Consider the following 20,939-nt stretch of genomic DNA (forward strand, 5'->3'; position numbering starts at 1 on the left):
TTATTCTTTAGAATTTTGAAACAATTCATGTAACCACAAGAGGGCTATTTCAAAGTCTGTTAAAATTGCCTTACTTCCTGCTGCCAGTTGGTGGCGCTATGACCGTGACCCATAATAGCCACAAAAATGTGATCAGCCCCCATTACCAAACATACAGCTGAATTTTCATCAAAATCATAAAATGCACACAGAAGATATAAGGAACTTCCTGTTTCACATTTTTGCCCTTAATTTATTGCCTGCCATGGCAACACTATTTGATATATCAAAAATCCATTAGCAATTTAGCATCTTCAATGTCTTGGCATAATATTGCCTACATTTGGTGACAATCACATGAATCCCCAAGGAGTATTCAGAAGTTTAGGGCCTGCAATTTTCCAAAAAATGCACATTCAATCCAAAATGGCTGACTTCCTGTTGGGCAGAGCTAATGATTTTAATTTTGAAAGTTGTCTGGCTTGATGAGAACAATATATGTAGCAAGTTTGGTGACCGTAGAAGAAACAGAGCTCCCAGGCCACGCCCATGTGATAACTTTTGCCCAGGCCTAATGGCCAACAACTCTAATGTGTGAAAATCCAAGCATGCCAAATACCTAAAAAAAGATGTGAATATACATAAAAAGGAATAATGACATTTAATGCGTTGTCATGGCAAGAGTAGTTAAGATATCAAGAATCCCTTCAGAATTTTAAATCTGCACTGTCTTGACATTATTCTAAAAACATTTGGAGCAATTCAGGTAAACATAAGAGGGATATTTCAAAGTCTGTTATAAATGTCACACTTCCACCAGTTTGTGGCGCTACAACCGTGACCCACAATAGCCACAATAATGTGACTCTGATGTGTGTGCAAACTTGCAAGAGTTTTCACACGTTAAGTACCCCAAAAGTACCGAAAACATTGAAAAGAAGAAGAAGAATCCTTAGAAGAACAATAGGGTCTCCACACTTTCAGTGCTTGGGCCCTAATAATCCTTAGAAGAACAATACGGCCTCCGCACTTTCAGTGCTTGAGCCCTAATAAAAATAATTATAATAATAATCCTTAGAAGAACAATAGGGCCTCCATACTTTCAGTGCTTGGGACCTAATATTAATAATCCTTAGAAAAACAATAGGGCCTCCGCATTTTCAGTGCTTGGGCTCTAATAAAAATAATCCTTATAAGAACAATAGGGCCTCTGCACCTTCAGACCTTGGGCCCTAAATATGTAATCATTGTAATATTCATCAATTTCAAAGAAAAACACATGAAAAGGTTCAGTCCAAAGATGGAGTTCAAGCAGACCACTAGATAAATGGTGGTGAGCACACCTCCTCCCCCAATAGATGAGATTCTGGCCAGTTGTTTTGTGGAGCTCTAGTTTCTGTTATTCATGTGTTAAATCAGGCTCATTCCACAGCAAACCACAGCAGTTCCATGGGCCCCCTCTACTTGCATGTCGGAGGCTGTACTCCCTTTCTGAAGAGATTTCCTCATATTAATAAATGGAACAGTATTTCAAGCAGGGCAACGAAGGCCCTGTCGCTGGGGATTCCACTGTGAAGAAACATTCCTGACAAAGTATCTCAGAACAAAAGCTCCAGCCAAAATCGTGTTCAAGTTTCAAAACAAAAAAGTGCTGGCCAAGCAATACGCGTATACATGTGCACGTATTAGAGGTTTACATGTGTGTGTTATGCATTACTCAACCTCTTTTGACACAGGAAGCTCTTTGCAAATCTAGAACATGAACCAAGAGACAAATGACTCAAGGGAGTCTTCTCCAAAGCAAATACTTCTCCAACAAATAGATTGCTTACGTTGTCAAATTTCGAGCACAGAAACAAACTAAACGTATTTAATGCTCTATATACACCTGATATGAAAAAACACCAACTGCTCCCATGCCATGGCCCCTCGAACAAGCATAGCTTCATGCCATCATGACTAGTGTTGGTCGGCTGTTATGCAAGCATGTGTTTGAGTTATGACGATGACTGAAGATTGAAATTCAGAGTGCTCATAACTCACCAAGTCTGGCTCCACAACATTAGGAAAACATTAATAGGAGCTCAACCTGCTCCCCTGGATATCTTCACAACACTTTACCTAAACATAATTCCAACCCAGGAGCCCCAGGCCATATCAGTAGTGATTCATAGAAGATAATCCAAAGGAGATTCTACCCCAATAGACAGTCAGCCAAATGCAATTTGCATCTCGCTTATGCGTTTACATCCTTCTAATGTGCTTACAGAGCTGTAAACAGACCTGCTCAGACAAATTCAAATGCTAGGCAAGAATTGCTGCTCAGACTCACAGAACTGCAAATCAAATTGGTTAAAAATACCTAATTGGCAAAAGCAATAGTTGCCCATGAGGGCAGCAATTCAATTAGAGTGGCCAAATGGGATCTGTAGAGGTAAAAATACTCCATTACGAGATGTGAGCAGCCTGGTTTGAAGACGGGTCCCAGTGTCCTGGTAAGAAGATGCTTTGCGGCATAACTATAGCTTGGGTTTTAAATATGTTTAGGTGATATCACACATATCCCCAGGAGCTCTTCCTGTCAATGCCTAGGTCTGACCTATTACCGTATTGGCTTGCTTGTACAGTCTGTTCTATACAGAAGGTGGGCATCAGCTGCCAGATCGAAGGAAACATGTCTGCTCAGAGTGCAACTTCTAATTCTCATCACTGAAACCATACAAGATGTTCCAGTACATGATGTTACCCTGTAATGTGGTATGAACACCACAAACAACAATCTATCATGATTTTGTTGACAACATGTTCTTTGCATTGCATGTTGTAGTCTCGATACAGCAGATTATCCTAAGTAGCATAACTGGACTGCAAGAATGTTGTTACTTTGACTGCATTATCTATCCAAGTTTCAAGACCATTTGGTCCCCGAGCAGGCGGATGCTGGTTGTTCAGACAATGGGCATTGCCACCAGACAGAAGTGCTCCATGTGGCAGCACCAATGACCTCTCTCAGCAAAATGCCCTGAGTCAGGCTGCCAGCCGGGCCACACAATAATTTCTGGCCAGCATGTTTCTTTCAAGGCCAGACAGAATACAGAGTCCACCCCGCCAGACAGTTCTATCACAGTTCAGCCTCCTTCAGGCACACAAGATGGCCTTTGTATGCATGTCTCAAACACATCTTTCAGGACAGGCGAGGAAAAATTCCTCCCCCAAAAAACATTCAATTGATGGCGCCTGATGGCAATGACTTCTCTAAGGCTTTCCTCATCCCTTTTCTCCCATGTATTTTAGGGATACACAACAAATCACTCAGGACCACTTACATAATGTGTCGTAAGGTATGTTGTACGTTCTACTGCTAATGTTGGCCCATCGTTCATGTTACAAAAAAAACAAAACAAAAAAACAAATTGCAATAGAATTCCATTGTATAGCTAAATTCGTTTAACGAGAAAGTAACGTTCTGGAATGACAGCATCATTGAGCAAGAATGGTTTGTGTGTATCGAAGAGGAGAAAAGCAAGTCAGGAGGGTCAATGAGGACAAGAGGAGAGCAGACAAGCTTTATACCACCAAATACATTTGCTTTCCATTCCTCTCTGCATGGAAAGACAGTTCCTGCATACATTAAGGTAGAAGGCTTCAAGAGTGCCCAAAGATATCCATCATCTGAAGCAGGTCCAGTCATACTTTCTGAAGCTTGAGCTCTATGTGCCTCTTCCAATCATGTTGATTCTATGTGCACAGTGTTTCCCATTAATTACCTAGACTGTGGCGGCCCTCTGTGTTTTGCGCTGTTGCTTCAGCAAAGCATCTCTCACTCTCAGTCAGTTATCCACTAGTCCAAACACAATTTTATCATTATCAATGTACAACAGCAAACATATAACATTACTGCAGAAGTTATCATTGATCAATAATGTTAATATAATGTTAGCTAAGTTAGGTAACCTTAACGTTACGTAGCATTAACGTTAGCTAACAACAATAGCTATCAGTCTCCTCGCTTATGTCGACTGACATATCCGGCTGCTTGTCGTGAAAAACAATGTATTTCGTATGTAACTTTATATCTAGCTAGCTAACGTTAGCTAATTATCTAACGTTAACATTACTACCAGCAGCTCTGACAACATAACTATTTTCAGCATCTGAGAAGCAAGTTGGCTCATCATGTAATGTTAGGCTATTTGTAATGTTATTTAATCAAGTTGAAGTAACACTACTGTTTTAACTCTGTCTCGTTTACATGCTTTGTGGACGACTTTTTTGCTGTGTCATCACCATTCATATCTATACAACCAATGTGTTTATGATTAAATTACTACTAGAGCACAAAATTGTTTACAAGAGCACAAAGTTCTTCATAGACCTAGCTTCTTAATTTTGCTCTCAAAGTGCACCAGATTGATGCATTTAACTTTAAAATGTAGGGGACCATGCCCCCCGACCCCCCTAGAGGGCCCGAGGTCCACCCACCACAGCCTCACAAAATCCTGTGGGAAACCCTGATGTGCATCCATCTCTATCAGTCATAACTCCATTAGAGCCAGATGTTACGGGTGCCCAGTTTACTTCCAGAACCACTGTAATTTTATTATTACTCTAAATCACAACCCAGTGAGATCAGCTGCAGGAAAATGTGAGGGGTGTGTGGGTCAGGCAGGGGAAAAATCGTGGTTCTTTTAAAAGGTAAACATTGACCCCTTCCATTTCTGCATGGGGGGAGCTGCTATCATAATATCAGGGTTACATTTTGAATGTCTCCCTTATTTGACACACCCAGTTAACATATTGTGATGCATTAAATTAATGTTATATGCCACCACTAATTAGTATGTAGCAGTGAGAAAACATTTCAGATTTAGGGGTGTCAATTTAAGAATCTTTGCAGAAGCAAACTGATATTTATCATATATTGTAAATGTGAGTGTAAGCTGAGTTAACTGAGTTTTTTTTTTTAATAAGGGTGACATTCAAAATTTGCAGTGCTGGGAAACTCCAGGAGTGGTTTAAAACCCCCTGGTCCACATCCTGGGGCTTTCTAGGTTCCAGAATCTCTGCATTGTCAAAATAGAGAGAGAGAGAGAGAGAGAGAGAGAGAGAGAGAGAGAGAGAGAGAGAGAGATGTTCCTATATATTTTTTTATTTACTGTATTGTCTATATCTGACTCTGATTCGGAGAGAGGGAAGGAGCAAAAATCGACAGCACCAATCTTTCCCACAGCAAGTAACACAAGAGACGGAGGAAGGGGTGTAAAGCCAGACAGACACCCAGACAGTGGAGTGAGTGTTGTGTGTGTGTGTGTGTGTGTGTGTGTGTGTGTGTGTGTGTGTGTGTGTGTGTGTGTGTGGTATGAGAGAGAATGGTGTTTCTCCTGCTGATCAGACATTGGCCTTGGCACCTAGCACTTAAAACCATGCCAATGTCCGCTAAGCGAATTCCGAGCCCCCAAGGAAAACAACAAATGGGTCTGTTGTTTGAACCCAGATTGCTACGTGACCACAGGAGGGACAATGCACGACACAGATTCCAGTTCCATACTGACTCAACTGAGCCAATCTCTCACATCACCTCCTGGATAAGACATCAGTCTATTCTTGTGTTAATGTACAATTAAAGTGTATATACGGGCTAAATAATTTTAAGTTCAGTCATGAAACTATGCATGGTATAAACTGATAGGTCCTTTGAACGTTCAATCTGTTCGCCAACTGGCTGCATACTCCATGGCCTAAGATGATAAATTCTTTAATTTATCATCTGTTAGCCAATCAACTTGCCTTGCATTTAAACTGGCAGACGTTTGCAAGTAAGCCTGTCTTACTACAGAATGCTAGCAGAGTTTTCTCAGTGAAACACTCCTCCTCCCTAGCACCACAGGTCTAGATCTGCTTCAGGGGGATTGTATGCTTGTATAATTGTGCAGCAACAACAGCACATTTTACATGTTTGACAGAGAAAGTGTATGTTTTCAGCAGTAACAAGTCTTTGTACTTCCTCTCCAGCAGCAGCATAAGGAGATCCAGTCCGCCAAGACCAAACTAACTAAGTTCTCATATCCTTTATAATACAGTACTTTTTAATTTATTTCAAGAGTATCATGTCCAAACTGGTAATTATTATTTTATTTTTTTTACTAGTGAGACTTCTAAATTGGATCTTCATCAACTCTGTATTGTCACAACTTTTCCCATCTCATTTGGCTCAGAATTGTCAACAGTGCAATAACATGATGACAGAGACACAGGTCTGCAAGAAAATTAATGCCTCATTCCATTTAAAATCTCAGTCCTAAAAACATAATTTGGATGACTATATTTGTCCCTTTGAGAAACCTTAATAGTAGCCTATGGTGATCTTGACTCAAGTTTACACAAGGAGGGGAAATACAGTGTTATTTGTATTGTGATTGTTGAGATTGCCGCACATTGGTTTATTCAATTTCAGTATAATAGGTCCCTGTTGCCACCTTTTTAATAACTTGTATTATTCTCACACTCATACATCTCAACAGGTCCTAAATATACTACTTTTTGTCTCATCCTCATAAGGCACAGAGGAAAACACAGGAATCAATCTAGCAGTCCATGCAAATGGGTCCCCTTGAAATCCTAATTTTTCAAGCCAACAAATCCCAACTCTTCAACTCCCAACTTTCAACAATTCCAATTCAAATAAAGTTGGGAAAAATTATTCTCAAGATGAGTGAGCTCATGCCCATGCCTAGTCATGTAATTCCAATCTCACTTATATTCACAACAACACCCATCAAAATCACAACATGCTAAATCGTTCATTTTTTATGCTAATGGTTCACTTATGAGTTCACATTTCCACAAGACCAGATGGTAACCTTACTGCACATAGAGTGAATATCATCTCGTAACAATAACCTACTGTAAATCAAAGTATTTATGTGCAAATGTCAAAAGACAGACAACAGTCTAAGGAAGTGAGTCTCAGAATCCCAACGAAGAACAAGACAAAGCTGTCTAATGTCATGTCGCCAGTCTGTAAGCTCCAACTTCCTCTGGTAGAGCCCTGGTGCTCTGATAAATGGCTGGTTAAGCTGGGTTTGATATGTGGGGTTTAGAAGAGGAGGCTCAGGTGATACAACTTGCCTTTATGAAATCTCAAGATATGATATGGGGCATAAACATTTCCAGTATACAGAAAATAAATGCACCAGTCCAAAATCAGTCACATTATCCACCAAACCAATCACATTTCAAATATCAACCATTGCACTAGACGGTCCCGGCACTCAATTTATTTCCTCACTCAATTTAAAAATGTCCTAACGATGCATTTTATGTAGGTACAGCAGTGGCCACATGACTGTTGGTAGTCAATTAAGATCAGACGAAGCATTGTCTTTAAAGACCCTATTAAATCGCTTGACGAACACAGTTTTCTTTACTGTGTTGACGTTGATTTCCTACTGAAGCAGAAAGTTGAGGTGGGACATACTGAAGGGCTCACCCCTTGTTTACCAAACAATAGCTACATACATACACTCACTGAGCACTTTATTAGGAACACTATGGTCCTAATAAAGTGCCCGACGTGGTCTTCTGCTTTTGTAGCCCGTCCGCTTCAAGGTTCGACATGTTGTGCATTCTGAGATTCTATTATGTTCACTACAATTGTACAGAGTTGTTATCTAAGTTACCATAGCCTTTCTGTCAGCTTGAACCAGTCTAGCCATTCTCCGTTGACCTCTCTCATCAATAAGGCATTTCTGCCCGCAGAACTGCCGCTCACTGGTTGTTTTTTGTTTTTGGCACAATACTCAAACCAGCCTGTCTGGCACCAACAATCATGCCACGGTCGAAATTACTGAGATCACATTTTTCCCCAATCTGATGGTTGATGTGAATATTAACTGAAGCTCCTGACCCATATCTGCATGATTTTATGCATTGCACTGCTGCCACAGCTGGCCGATTAGATAATCTAATTAATAACAAGGTGTACTGGTCTTCCTAATAAAGTACTAAGTGAGTGTATATCAAAAAGCCAATTTGACTCGACAGCAGATTTATATTTTATTTTTTTAAATACTGGCAGCGACTTTATCTTTTATCACCACCAAAAAACATGCCACTAATTCTTTGTCTGTTTTCTGCACTGTGAATCTTTTTCCCTTTTTTAAAAATGCCCATTGGAGGTCCATGAGAGCTGATCCAGTTTGAAATCAATTGAGAGCAATTTAATGGAAAACAAGCTGGTCAGTTTCTATCTCATTCGCGTCTTGTGTAACCGAAGTTCTATCTCCAGCAAAGGGAACGAATGTGGCTGCCAACTGAAAAGCCCCATTTTGACACACATCATTGAACTGGGATGTGTTATTCTCCAAAGGCAGATATTTACTGCACACTCGAGACCACTTCTCAGCCAGTTAATTAGTGCTCTGTGCATTGGGTGATACCCTGTAGCCCGTGGACCGATTTCTCTACTCAGAGCAGATGTGCGCACACGCATACTCACATACGGACACAAACCAATCTGCATGGTATTGCCAAATAACACACACACACCAGATCATTCAGGAAAAGACAAACAGGCTGAGTAACTCAATCCTCCAAACATAAAAAGTGACAAGGGGTCCATTAAAATAGAAATGCGACAGCAGAGACATGCCGCACATTCCAGCTGTTTGCTATTACAACAGCAGTTTGCAATTCATCTTAATTTTGATGCCACTTGCTTTTGAAACGATGTTTGAAAGAATCTCTAATAGGGCAATCAGAAAAATGAATATAATCTAATGAGATGGGACAACAGCTGTAGTGTTTCCCCACACCACCAGTTCTTTGGGATCCCAACAATACAATGCCTTATTGTCGGGAAAGCCTGAGAAAGTGGGTAAGCTGAGTGGTGCAGATCTGTGGGAGAATGTCTTGTGGCCTGTTAGTGTTTGCAAACAACAAGCAAACCCTCTGAGACTCAAGCACCACTTCCCCAACCAGGGGCCAAAACTGAGCAGTAGCTAATGCAATTATCATTAACAGTTCTTAAATAGGCAGGTTAACAAGTGTAATCAGGCAGCTATTTTATTAGCTTTACAATATTCCTAAAAGAGTCCATCTTTATCCAAGACAATGGCCTGCCCCTGCTAAATTTGGATGTCACATGGACTTGCTCAGGTGAAACAGCAGAATGGCTGTAATATTTAGGCTTTTTGTTTTCTGTAAAAATATCTCTAGATTGATATAAAGTGTGTGGGATCCCAAAATGATACAAGGTGTCTCAATTCTGAGTGCAATTTTACATGATAAAATAATACAAAATTGTATGCAAAGTGACCCTGAGCCTAACGTTAAGTTCATCTTGTGTGTATGTGTAATATTACGCATGCATTGGTGTCAGTTCTGCCTTGCAAGGTATAATGTTGTATTTAGTAAAATAGGGTTTTCGGAGTGTGGTTTTGGATGGACAATATTATGTTATAAAAAAGGTAGTTCTCTATGACCTTAGGCTAACTTCCTGAACATTGTTTAGACTACATCTTGTACCTGTATTGTTACTTTTGAGCATGAGTATTAAGTGAGTATTAGATTTCCTCTTGAACATGATAATTAGTTTAGTATAAGGCAAGTATTAGGCCTCTTTGTATTTTACCTCTTTGGAGTTGGTTGGCCATTGTGATGGGGGAAAGTATTAGGGGAATATTAGGTTACCTAATAATAATACAAATAATAATCTTGAACATGAGCCTCTGGAACCTCTTGAACATGAACATTTAGACGAGTATTAGTTGAGTTTTAGGTAACCTCTTGCACTGAGCGAGTGGCAGGTCTGTCCTAGTGGTTGGCCAGTATGAGGAAGGAAAGTATTAAGTGAAACAGTATTAGATGAATGTTAAGTGAGCATTTGGTTATCATTTGTACAGACAGGCAGCAGACTAGTTATTTGCATGGCTGGACTTATGCATGGGCTAACCTGGGCCCTGGGTTGTAGTGGGGCCCCCAAACAGTGTAAGTGAGAAGTGTGGAGTGGGAGCATGATCTTGGCAGGAGGGAGGACAGGTTTTTCTGAAAGTCAGAGCATCAGAAAGTTTTCTCTCACTCAAAGACCGCTCCGATAATGCTCTATCATGAGCATAACAAGCATTATCAAATATTATAAGAACGATGCCGATCACAAATGCTCACTGAAAATTAATGATGGTGAGGATGTACATGAGTGTGGGGGGGGGGACTTACTACAAGCAAAGATTTATTGTAGAATTTAAAAACCCACGTGGAAAAAACAAGACAAAGTGTTCTATTCACATAAGGGAAAAAACTGAAGTTGGGTTACATCTCTCTCACTCTCTCCTATATCATCGTAAGTCATTTGAGGATGGAGGAGTACCTGTTTCCCAAACCAGCACGTAGATAACTCGTTATTCATTTTTCATATAAGTTCTTCGATACGGGAGCTGTCCGTCTGAAAAGGTGCCGAACTAAGGCTGCAATGTTCACCGATATGTCCAGAATTTTGTTTTCTCAACATGAAACACTGCCAAATATGGAAATTGTATGTAATCTTGTCAAGGCGCTGAAAGTCTTTACATAGTATTGGATTACATAAAATAAATAATGATGGCTTTGGCAAGACATGGTTTCAGATGTAGACCTATCTGTCAAATATCTACGCTTTTCTCGTCGCATGCAAGGAGACGAATTTTAATGCGGTACTTTTCAATTGGGATAGGACGATACACACAACTGTGCAAAAGTTTGAGGCATTTGTGAAAACTGTTGCATAGTGAGGATGTCTTCAAATATAATGCCATAAATAGTTTTCATATATCAATTAATGTCATACAAGGTGCAGTAAACATAAAACAAGCTAAATCAATATTTGTTGTGACCACCTTTGCCTTCAAAACATCACCAATTATCAGAGGTACACCTGGAAACAGTTTTTCTTGGTTGTTGGCAGATAGGATGTTCCAAGCATCTTGGAGAATTTGCCACAGTTCTTCTATCTATTTAGGCTGTCTCCAATTCTTCCATCTCTTCATGTAAACCCAGACTGATTCAATGTTCAGTGGGGTCATGCCATCTGTTGCAGGGTTCCCTGTTCTTCTTTTCTGTTCTTTTATATTTGCAAAAGGAATGTTTGGGAGTCTAAAATGTATATTTCCTATTGACACACTAAAGCTGAAGATATAACTAACCATCTTAAGATAAATGTTTTTGTGAAACATCTTATGTGCCTAACACTTTTGCACAGTACTGTATCTAATTTCGATATATAGCAAACCCAAAAAAATTACGAACCATATCGAGGCCAAACTCGATATTTCGAAATTTGAAACACTGTTTTCTGTCCATGTGATTATAAATGAAATGACCCGTGAAAAATCATCATCTCTCTATCGCTTGATTTTACCCCACTGCACTTTTTTCCTACACTGTTTACAGGGTTCGCAAAAGTGCTTGAATTTAGCTTTTAGATATTCAAGTACTGGAATACCTGGAAAATCACCTTGTTTTGTTGAAAAAAGCTTGAGATTAAAACGGACCATATCTTCCGTGTAATGAATGTCCATCAAAGACGAGATCCCGAACTCCATTTTTATTGAATAATGTGTTTTTTAATATCCTTTCTGTTCTTTACAATCAGATAAAAAAGTAAAAAGAAATATTAATTTTAATAGCAAATAGCATGGATGCACTGAAAAATCGAGACTTCTCTCTCTTTAATAAATGAACCGCAACAGCTGTGCATGTCTGTGAGATGCATGTTAAACTCTTAAAGTTACAGTACCATTATAGCGCTTGTTATACAAATGAATGTAAACTTAATGTTATTACTTGTAAATTGTACACATTTTAAATATTGACATCTCACACCTTTATTATATATACAATTTAAAGAAATAATATTAATTGATAGAATGTAGAATTTTTATATTTTTAAAAAGTTAAAATGTGATTATAATAATCAAGACAAACAAATTATTTTCACATACATTTTCAGGACAGGTTCTGTTCAGCTCTGTTGCTTATACTGCACCTGATCTGCCTAAATGTAGTTCACTATTTTTGAAGGCTTATTTGTTTGTGATCTTTTCTTATAGTGAATGTATATGAGAAACTTTATTATTTAAACTTTGAGCATTTAAATTGTGTATTAAATAATTTTATTTTGATGAGAAATTATAATGTGCATTTTGCACAAGCTTTTAAAAAAAAAAAAAAATTCTGCCATACTTTGTCATTTAAGTGTTATCATATCGAATCGAGATAATATCGAATTATGAACTTCATATCGTATATCGAAACGAACCGTGAGATAATCATATCGTTCCATCCATACTTTTCAACATGTTTTTTATCCTCAGAAAAAGTGCACAATGCACTGATCTATTATATATCAGTGGTACAATTGCTTTCCAAGGATCAAAATATATCAATACAATTTATTAAATGTCACTTTGTCTCTTATTATCTGTGACAGATGCAAGAAAGACCACTGACTTACGAGTGGTCCAAATTCGGTATTTGGTCTCCATTTGTACATAGCGGCCGGCAGGTTTGTCCTGGTAGTTAGCCAGGATAAGGAAGGGAAGTATTAGGCGAGGATTAGGTTACCTCTTGTGCAGAGCGGGCAGCAGGTTTGTCCTGGTGGTTGGCCAGTATGAGGAAGGGAAGCCTGCAGAGCTGAGGATGCTGCAGGGCCGAGTGGAGTTCTGTACGCGCCACCTCCAGATCCTCCTCCGATGAAGCACTATCCAAAACAAACACCACCCCCTGAGAGCCCTGGTAGTACCGGCTCCAGTACTTTTTAATTGAGTCCGCTCCTGCAACAAAAACACATAAATGTACACTGTCAGAATCTCAGCGAGGAAGTCATAACATTTAATACACACATTAACCCTTTCACAGAAAAAGGTGTTTTTCCTGCTGGACATAAATCAGATTGTGCCCATGGCAAAAACACAAACGTGTGATTTTTTTCAACATAAAAATTCTGTCTTGTATCCCAGTTTAAAGGCATAATTCAGACGTTCTTTCCTCCATGGAACAAGAAAGGAGATGTTAGGCAGAAAGCCAGTGACTGTCTTCCTCAAATTTTCTCCTTTCGAGTTCCACAGAAAAATTAAAGTCATACTGGTTTAAAACATGAGGGTGAATAAATGGGTAAACTCACCCATTAAAAAAAGTGATTCCTTTAAAATGCAGAGACAAATATATGGAAGACATTATGTAACACTGTATCTCTAAGGCGCTATCAAAACGTTTAAGCGGTCCATCCAACCCGACACAAAAACATTGACTTGACCAATGGTGTGAGTTTGGGGAGGGATTATACATTTTTACAACCAATGAAAGACGGGGCAGTTTATTTGGTTTTGCAATTCTGTTTGGTGATGCCAGTAAGACAGAAATTACACAGATCAGCTTTACAAATTGAGGAAAATGGACAATGAGAGGTTCAACTAAACTTTCTGGCAACTGAGTGTGAAAGAGACTACAGTGTATTTCGACACAGTATCAAATCGAACATTGCTGGAATGCATTTGGAGAGGACCCCAGCCTCCTTTCAAAAATCATTGCGGATATTGCATTATGTATTTTTATGACTTCAAGAATGCATGCCAACTCGCACGCCCACTTGGGGAGGGCTGTAGGAAAAGCTGTGTCCAAATGAAGAGCATTCGACACAACAGTGTTTCTTTAAAGTCAACCCTGAGAGCATATTAAAATGGTTTCTTCTGATGGCCAGTCTACAGCACAGTTCAAATGGGCCCACTTTTACAGTGAACATATGGTTTCTCTTGTGCACAGCAATTTGGGGGTACAAAAATGTGGCCACCAAGACACACAAGTGCGCAAATGCGCAGCATGGCTTTGGTTAAAGTGAGTCACTGAGGGGCCTGTACCCTGATCATGAAAAAACAGAGCCCAGTTTCTCTATACCTCTTGTCCTTGTGAGTTTTTCCGAATGGAATGCACTGCATTAATTACAAGCATGCTTCATGTGCATCATCTCTTGCACACATATGTGATAAGTCCAGGACGAAAGTTTCATCTTTATGCATGCCATATGAGAAAATATTAAGTTCATCTTATTCACATCCGGTGTTCAGAAAGGTGGCATCTTAAAAGGCCCCAGCAGACACAGTGAAGTGCTTCTTGGTTTTTTGCTCATAGCCAAAATGAAATCGAAAGAGCTGTGCAACAACATACTGTTTGCGAACATTCAGACACTGGTCACGCTGCTGGGGGAGGCGTTGAAAGGAGCATGTAAATATGAGGACGCTCAAGACTACATGCAAAACATCAACTAATATGACAAAAATGTGTTATCAATGACTTCATGCCTTATTCTTAATTCACACGATATCAGTAAAAGAAGCTGTTTTAACTACTCTACGATGATTAAAAGTAATCTATACACAGTAGATGTGTAATTTGTAATGTTTACCTTGTGCATTCATGGCACTAATGCGCTAACACGCTATAGGCTGCCATAATATGCGCCAATTACATACGGTTATTGTAATTTATGATGACATTGAAACTATTACAAGAATGGCTGTATAAAAGAGTGTTAATGGGCAGAAAGAATGACGAAAGAATGATGACAGGCATATCTTAATTTGGGCAGATGTGTGAATGGTTTTTGGCTGCAGATGGCACATGAGTGAATGAGCACTAAGAGTATTTGAGTAGATGAGTAAATAATGACAGAATTAAATTTTTTGGGTGAAATTTTCCTTTAAATCAATGTCTGTGAATAATCGACAGCTTTATTCAAAGCTCTTGAAGTTTGGCCAGATCATATAAGCTATTTGCTTGACACTAAGCAGCTGTGCGATACTTTTTTCACAACTGCTGGCCACTAAAAACACTGGACGAGAGTTGAATGGTTCCACTTCCAAACTTCGGAGCCTTTGTCACACAACAAATTGAGCTCTTAGTCACGCATCACCAAATTATCGCCACTAAAACTGTTCTAGAGTACTAGGTTCAAGTTTGCAACAGAGTCCACCTTTCAGATTGGGTTGCAGAGCTCAACTCCCCGATATCATCACAGTATATGATGGAAAGCATAATACTTCCTGTTCTCATTAGGTATCATCCATTGTGAGGTTCACCAACAATTTTCAAACCACTGACATGCGACCCTGACAGCAATAGCAAACACACTTACCGATACCGTTCCAGAGAAATACTAATGTTTTCTGCAGATGTTTAGACAATTTGAGGCTCAAATAAATATTTGTGATGCAAAAAGACAGGGCATGGTTGAGACTGACTCATCTGATTAACAAGTGTTTGATCTGTGGCTGCCTTTAAAGGGATAAATCACCCAAAACTGAAATCATCATTTATCCATACTCATCTTGGTTCAATCACGTATGACTTTATTTTTGGGGGAACTATCCCTTTAAAGCAAGCACTATTCAATTTTAACACTAAATTGCTTACCCTATGCAGCCAGTTTCCAATCTTTTTTTTCCTGTGGCCTTATTACTAGATAACCTTGCTTTTCCAAAACACACAACATCCCACCAGTCACACATTTGCACCGACACTTTCCTTACCGTGTGCCTACAGTTTTGCTCAAAGTCTCCATCTACTGGCTGCCAAGAAAAATAAAAGTTCTGGGAGGTCTTGAGAGGAGGACGGCCTTCGAAAAGCAGCGGTTTACTTTCATTTCCAACACATAAATATGTGCATTAAGACGAGAAAAATGTGACGGAACAAAACAGTGTTTTTATCAGTAACGGGCTGCTGCATTACAATCTCATGTGATAATGCAACTAAAGCACATTTTCACAGAAATCATTACATCATGGCTGAGGTCCAGAGAAACAAAGAGAGAAAGAGGGAGAGAGAGCTTGCTAAGTGCTTTCAGATGGCCGCTGTGAGATGGTAAATGTGAGCATGTGGAGGTCCCTCGCTGGAGCGCCTCTCAGCCTGGCAGATCACACAGGGTGTCATCGTGACACTGATGGGAAATGCACACAGACATCACGGCGCTTTGAACATCTCCCGGCTTCCTGACATCACTCACACAGAACCAAAATTTGGGCCAGACGGGCAGACCAAGCAATAACACACAAAAACGGTAAACCGCCTCGATGGCCGTGGCGGAAAAGACAGGAGAGTGGTCGTGTCAAGCCAGCGCACAACCTCCATCAATAAAGTGTGACATGAGCTTTCCGCGTCAGGTTCAAGGTTAATGTCCCAGCCGTAACCATACACTGGTGTTTTTGGGGAAACAGAGGTCACACTCTGCAGGCCCCTGACACCGAGCTGAACTCTTTGGAGGTCTAGAGGAAAGGTTTCTAAAGTGCTTAATAAGGAAAATATTCAAGGAGAATTCAAAGGTTAAATCAATTTAAAGATCGTTTACCTTAATGGGAGTTTTTTCCTCACCAAAAACTGTGTAAGAATAGCTCACACTGAATATCCTTTTCCATATTGTTAAACCCTAACCAGGACTCAACAATAAGGATGGCATGGTGGCAGAACTGTCACTGTGTTGTCACTATATTTAACGTTCGTTGATCATGTACATGTGCTTTAGTTTTTCTGTAATGCACTGAATATTGTTGTGAACTATACTGATTAAAATATGTCACCAAGGTAAAGTTATCTAGCTGGCTAGCAGAGATGAGGTTTTGTTCAAATAGTGGAATTTTGTTCAGAATGACTTGTTATTGTCTTGGAAGCGTCAGTTAAAATGGGTTGAAAATTACAAACAAATCAGTAATGCTTTACACTCTATGCTACCATTTCAGCAAAAGTGTTTGTAAGGGATAATGTATATTCAGCCAGTCAATATTGCAAAATAAACCATGACAGGCCATGGACAATATCGTCAATTCATAATCATCATAATTGTTTTGAAATATTTCAACACTGAAAGTCAAGATTGACCAATCAAAACCATGTATTCTAGAGCCGTGTAATAAATGCATTACTAACACTTTACAACAAGGTTGCATTTGTTAACATTTGTTAACTACATTAGTTAACAAGAACTAACAATGAAAAATACTTTTACAGTATTTACTAATGTTAATTTCAACATATATTAATACATTTTTCAAATAAAAAGTTGTGTATGTTAACATTAATAAATTATGAACATGAACTTTAACAATTTTAACAATTAACAATTGTATTTTTATAAATTAACATTAACCAATACTACCGTATTCTTTAAAAAACATTTGGTAACACTTTACAATAAGGTTCTAGTTGTTTACATTAGTTAACAGCATCAGTTAACAGGAACTAACAATGCACAATACTTTTACAGCATTTATTAATCTTGGTTAATATTAATTTTGACATTAATACATTTTTTAAATTAAAAGCAGCATTTGTTAATATTAGTTATGAACTAACATAAACACAAAATGAACTATTGTATTTTTATTAACTAACATTAACAAAGATTAATAGATGCTGTAAACATATATAAGGGCTCTATTTTCGTGAGTGCGCAAAGTACAGCGATACGCGCTACGACCGTGCGCAACATCTTATCAAATTTTCGTGAGAGCGCTAATTCTAAATGCCATATATTGTGCCATGCATAAAGCACAAATGGGCATGGGTGGGAGTGTTTGCGCTAGACGTTTCAATATCAATATCAATATCACCTCTTAACTCAGCGCAAAGTTCAAATTCAGTTCCTACATTTGCAGTTTGGAGATTCCACCAGCAGGTGGTAAGAAAGTTGTAGCACGGAGGAGGGCGGGGCCGGGCGGAATGATGGACACCCGGATCCCAATCAGCCTGATAAGGCGAGCGAGGGATAAAGGTGAAAGTGAAATTCTGAAATTCTGAAAGTGTAGAGCATCAAATAATGTGTCTGACAATCGCAATTTTTCAGAGGTAATCGCTTGAGATTTGGATTAAACTTTCTCGAGGTCATGGTTTATTTATTTATTTGTTTTTTTTAATGTTATGTTTATATGTTTTATTATTATTATTATTGTATATTTACGATTGTATTTATGATTTAATTTGTAGCTGACTAGTAATTTTCCACCTGTTGTTGCGATTGATTTTTAAGTTACTGCAAAAGAGGCTGGTGGAAGGAGAGACCAAAATGTTTGGATTTGGTATGAATTTTGTACCACTTCGCTATTTTGATTATATTTTCGTTTCGTTTAAAGTGTAATTTGAATTTAGAAATATTTTTGGTTTATTTTTTTCGTGTTTGAATACATGCATTTAATTTTTTTAAATCAAAATCAACTGGTAGAAGTGAAGTGCCTGCCGATACAATCACTGTTAATACTAGACATGATTTATGACCCATATTGTTCATTGTTAGTCCATGATACCTAATACATTAACTTATGTTAACAAATGGAACCTTATTGTAAAGTGTTACCAAACATTTTTTATTGTTAGTTCATGATATTTAATGCATTTAATAATGTAACGAATAGAAACTTATTGCAAAGTGTTGCCAATGAATTTATAGCTGTCATTGAATTGCATAGCTGTATAAATTCTAGCTATTATTGCAACTAAAAGCCTAATAAATATTTGTTGTAAATTGCTTCGTTTTTGGTATATCAAACTTAATGTTAAATGAGAAATACAAATAGACCTTTTCTGACACATAGAAATAAGTTTCGAAAAACTGATCCCTCCCTTCTCCTAGTGTTCCCTGCATCTTTAACACCCTCTTATTCCCGTCATCACTCACTCATTCTACAGACAGATTCAAAGCTTAAGTCCATGACTCATGCTACTCAGGACAAGATGGCTACGGGTTCAGCTAGCGAGTGACATCAGAAACATTTCCTTTGCGTGCTGCATCTAAGCACCGATGGTTCAATTTACCTTGAAGAGAAAACCATTAGTCATCAAAGAACTGAGTTTGTGTCTTTTCTGGTCAGGTCCTCATGTAACATCTGTGTCAAATAACGTTCCTTAAGATGTGTCAGATGTTGCAAACATTTACTTTTCAAACATTTAGATGTGAAATAATGGATTGAAATGCTGTTTACAGATGTCTCTGTGAGTACTGGCTATAATTAACTGTGACACACAGTGGGATCTAAAAGTCTGAGTTCACATTGAATATCTGGGATTTAAAATCTAATTGAAATTTTTAAATAAACAAAGTTTTAGGACTTTGAAAAATTAAAACAAATACATTTTATGCAGTGAAATGAATAAGAAATACACAAGAATCTGCACAATTTTCTAGGTCAGTAATAAATAAGCAAAATAAATTTTGTACAAAAGTCAGACTTCCTTGCTTCCAATAAACACACAAGATGCTCTTTGGAAAATTGTCAAATCATGCTGGAAAATATGGATCATCAGTGTTCGCACAAACTTGTGGATTTCAACTTTTCACTCAAATTGTTGATAAAATAAGTTGTAATGCAAAAAATAATCAAATCAGAATAATGTACAATAGAAGCATGTTCACTAGAAGTTTCAGATTTTTGTACCCAATTGTATTTTAAAACACAAAAGAAGTATTCTCATTAACAACAGAGAACATTTACCTCCGAGTTCCTTGACATTTAAAATGGCATTCTGGAACGGCACAGCTTTAATGCTAAAACCTGTGAACGAAAGTTGAACAACATTACCGACTGCAGCCATGAGGGTTTCATTAAGTCATAAATATACCTCCGTCGCAACACTGATCTAGATTTAATCAAGCTTGATTTCAAAGACATTTGCTGAGCCAAAATCAGAATACAAGGGAATATAAAGTGATTGGTGCAAAGGAAGTGCAGAGATCCGTGTTTGTGTCTGCAGGATGTGTCTGGTGTTACTGTCTGATGGTGGGCTGACCTGTGGTAGGGACGATGCTGTCGGTTGCCTCACTGCAAAGTCTGGAGAGCAGACTGGTCTTCCCAGAGCCTGTCAGACCGATGCAAACCACGTCATACTCTGGTCTGGGAGGTGGAGGTCCTTTACAGCAAAACGTCCTGAAACACTGAAGATGGGAGACAGAAAGATAGGGAGGTAGAGTGAAGTATAGATAAGGAAATGGGGAGGAAGGGAAGTTAACCTGTATGACTGTCTTTCTTCAGAAGGTGTTACGCAGAAAGTCGGCCTCAGTCACCATTGAATTTCAAAGCATCTTTTTCCATACAAAGAAAGTTAATGGTGACTGAAGTTGTAGGCCCCTAACATCTCATTTTGTGTTTAATGAACCACAGTAAGCGATGACATTTGTGATCAATTAATAATCAATAATTCACTGTACAAACACAAGTGTGGTTTTCACCATGCTTAACATCATTGCAAGAGAACCTATATTGAATGTACTCTGAGTCATATTGTTTTCTTTGCATACATTTATTCATGGTCTTTCGAGGGTGAGGGCATGTCACACAACCTGTCTTTATGCAGTACACGTACGCAGATGGCAGCGCTTGGCCAATGCATTGGCAACATGCAGTCCAGTTGAACATAATTAAAGGGATAGTTTACCCAAAAATAATTTACTCTCCCTCATGCCATCCCAGATGTGTGTGACTTTCTTTCTTCAGCAGAACACAAATTAAGATTTTCAGAAAAATATCTCAGCTCTGTAGGTCCATACAATGCAAGAGAATGGTGATCAAACATTTGTAGCTCCAAAAATCACAAAGCAAACATAAAGGTAATCCATAAGAGTGTTTAAATCCATATCTTCAGAAGCAATATAATAGGTGTGGTTGAGAAACAGAACAAAATTTAAATCCTTTTTTACTTTAAATCTCCAATTTAACTTTCGCACCACATGTGACTTTCTGATGTAAAAGTGAAAGTGGAGATTTAGAGTGAAAAAATGACTTTTTGATCTGTTTCTCAGCCACACCTATTGTATCGCTTCTGAAGATATAGATTTAAACACTGGAGTCATTTGGATTACTTTTATGTTTGCTTTATGTGATTTTTGGAGCTACAAATTTCTGATCACCATTCACTTGCATTGTATGGACCTACAAGGCCGAAATATTCTT

General features: G+C 38.5%; 1 protein-coding gene across 5 annotated transcripts in view; it reads right to left on the reverse strand.

Annotated features, from left to right (window-relative positions):
- Nucleotides 1-20,939, reverse strand: part of LOC127432382 (ADP-ribosylation factor-like protein 15) — a 108,303-nt gene that overhangs the window by 51,821 nt on the left and 35,543 nt on the right. For 4 of the 5 annotated variants that reach the window (XM_051683376.1, XM_051683379.1, XM_051683375.1 and 1 more), the window contains exons 2-4: nt 19,780-19,924; nt 19,485-19,544; nt 12,577-12,785 (exon numbers count right to left, since the gene is read on the reverse strand). In XM_051683376.1, coding sequence (XP_051539336.1) covers nt 12,577-12,785; nt 19,485-19,544; nt 19,780-19,924 — 414 coding nt within the window. The remainder of the gene's footprint in view (nt 1-12,576; nt 12,786-19,484; nt 19,545-19,779; nt 19,925-20,939) is intronic. The other variant, XM_051683378.1, reaches the window with a different exon arrangement.

The sequence above is a fragment of the Myxocyprinus asiaticus genome, chromosome 42, assembly GCF_019703515.2.
Source record: "Myxocyprinus asiaticus isolate MX2 ecotype Aquarium Trade chromosome 42, UBuf_Myxa_2, whole genome shotgun sequence".
NCBI classification, from domain to species: domain Eukaryota; kingdom Metazoa; phylum Chordata; class Actinopteri; order Cypriniformes; family Catostomidae; genus Myxocyprinus; species Myxocyprinus asiaticus.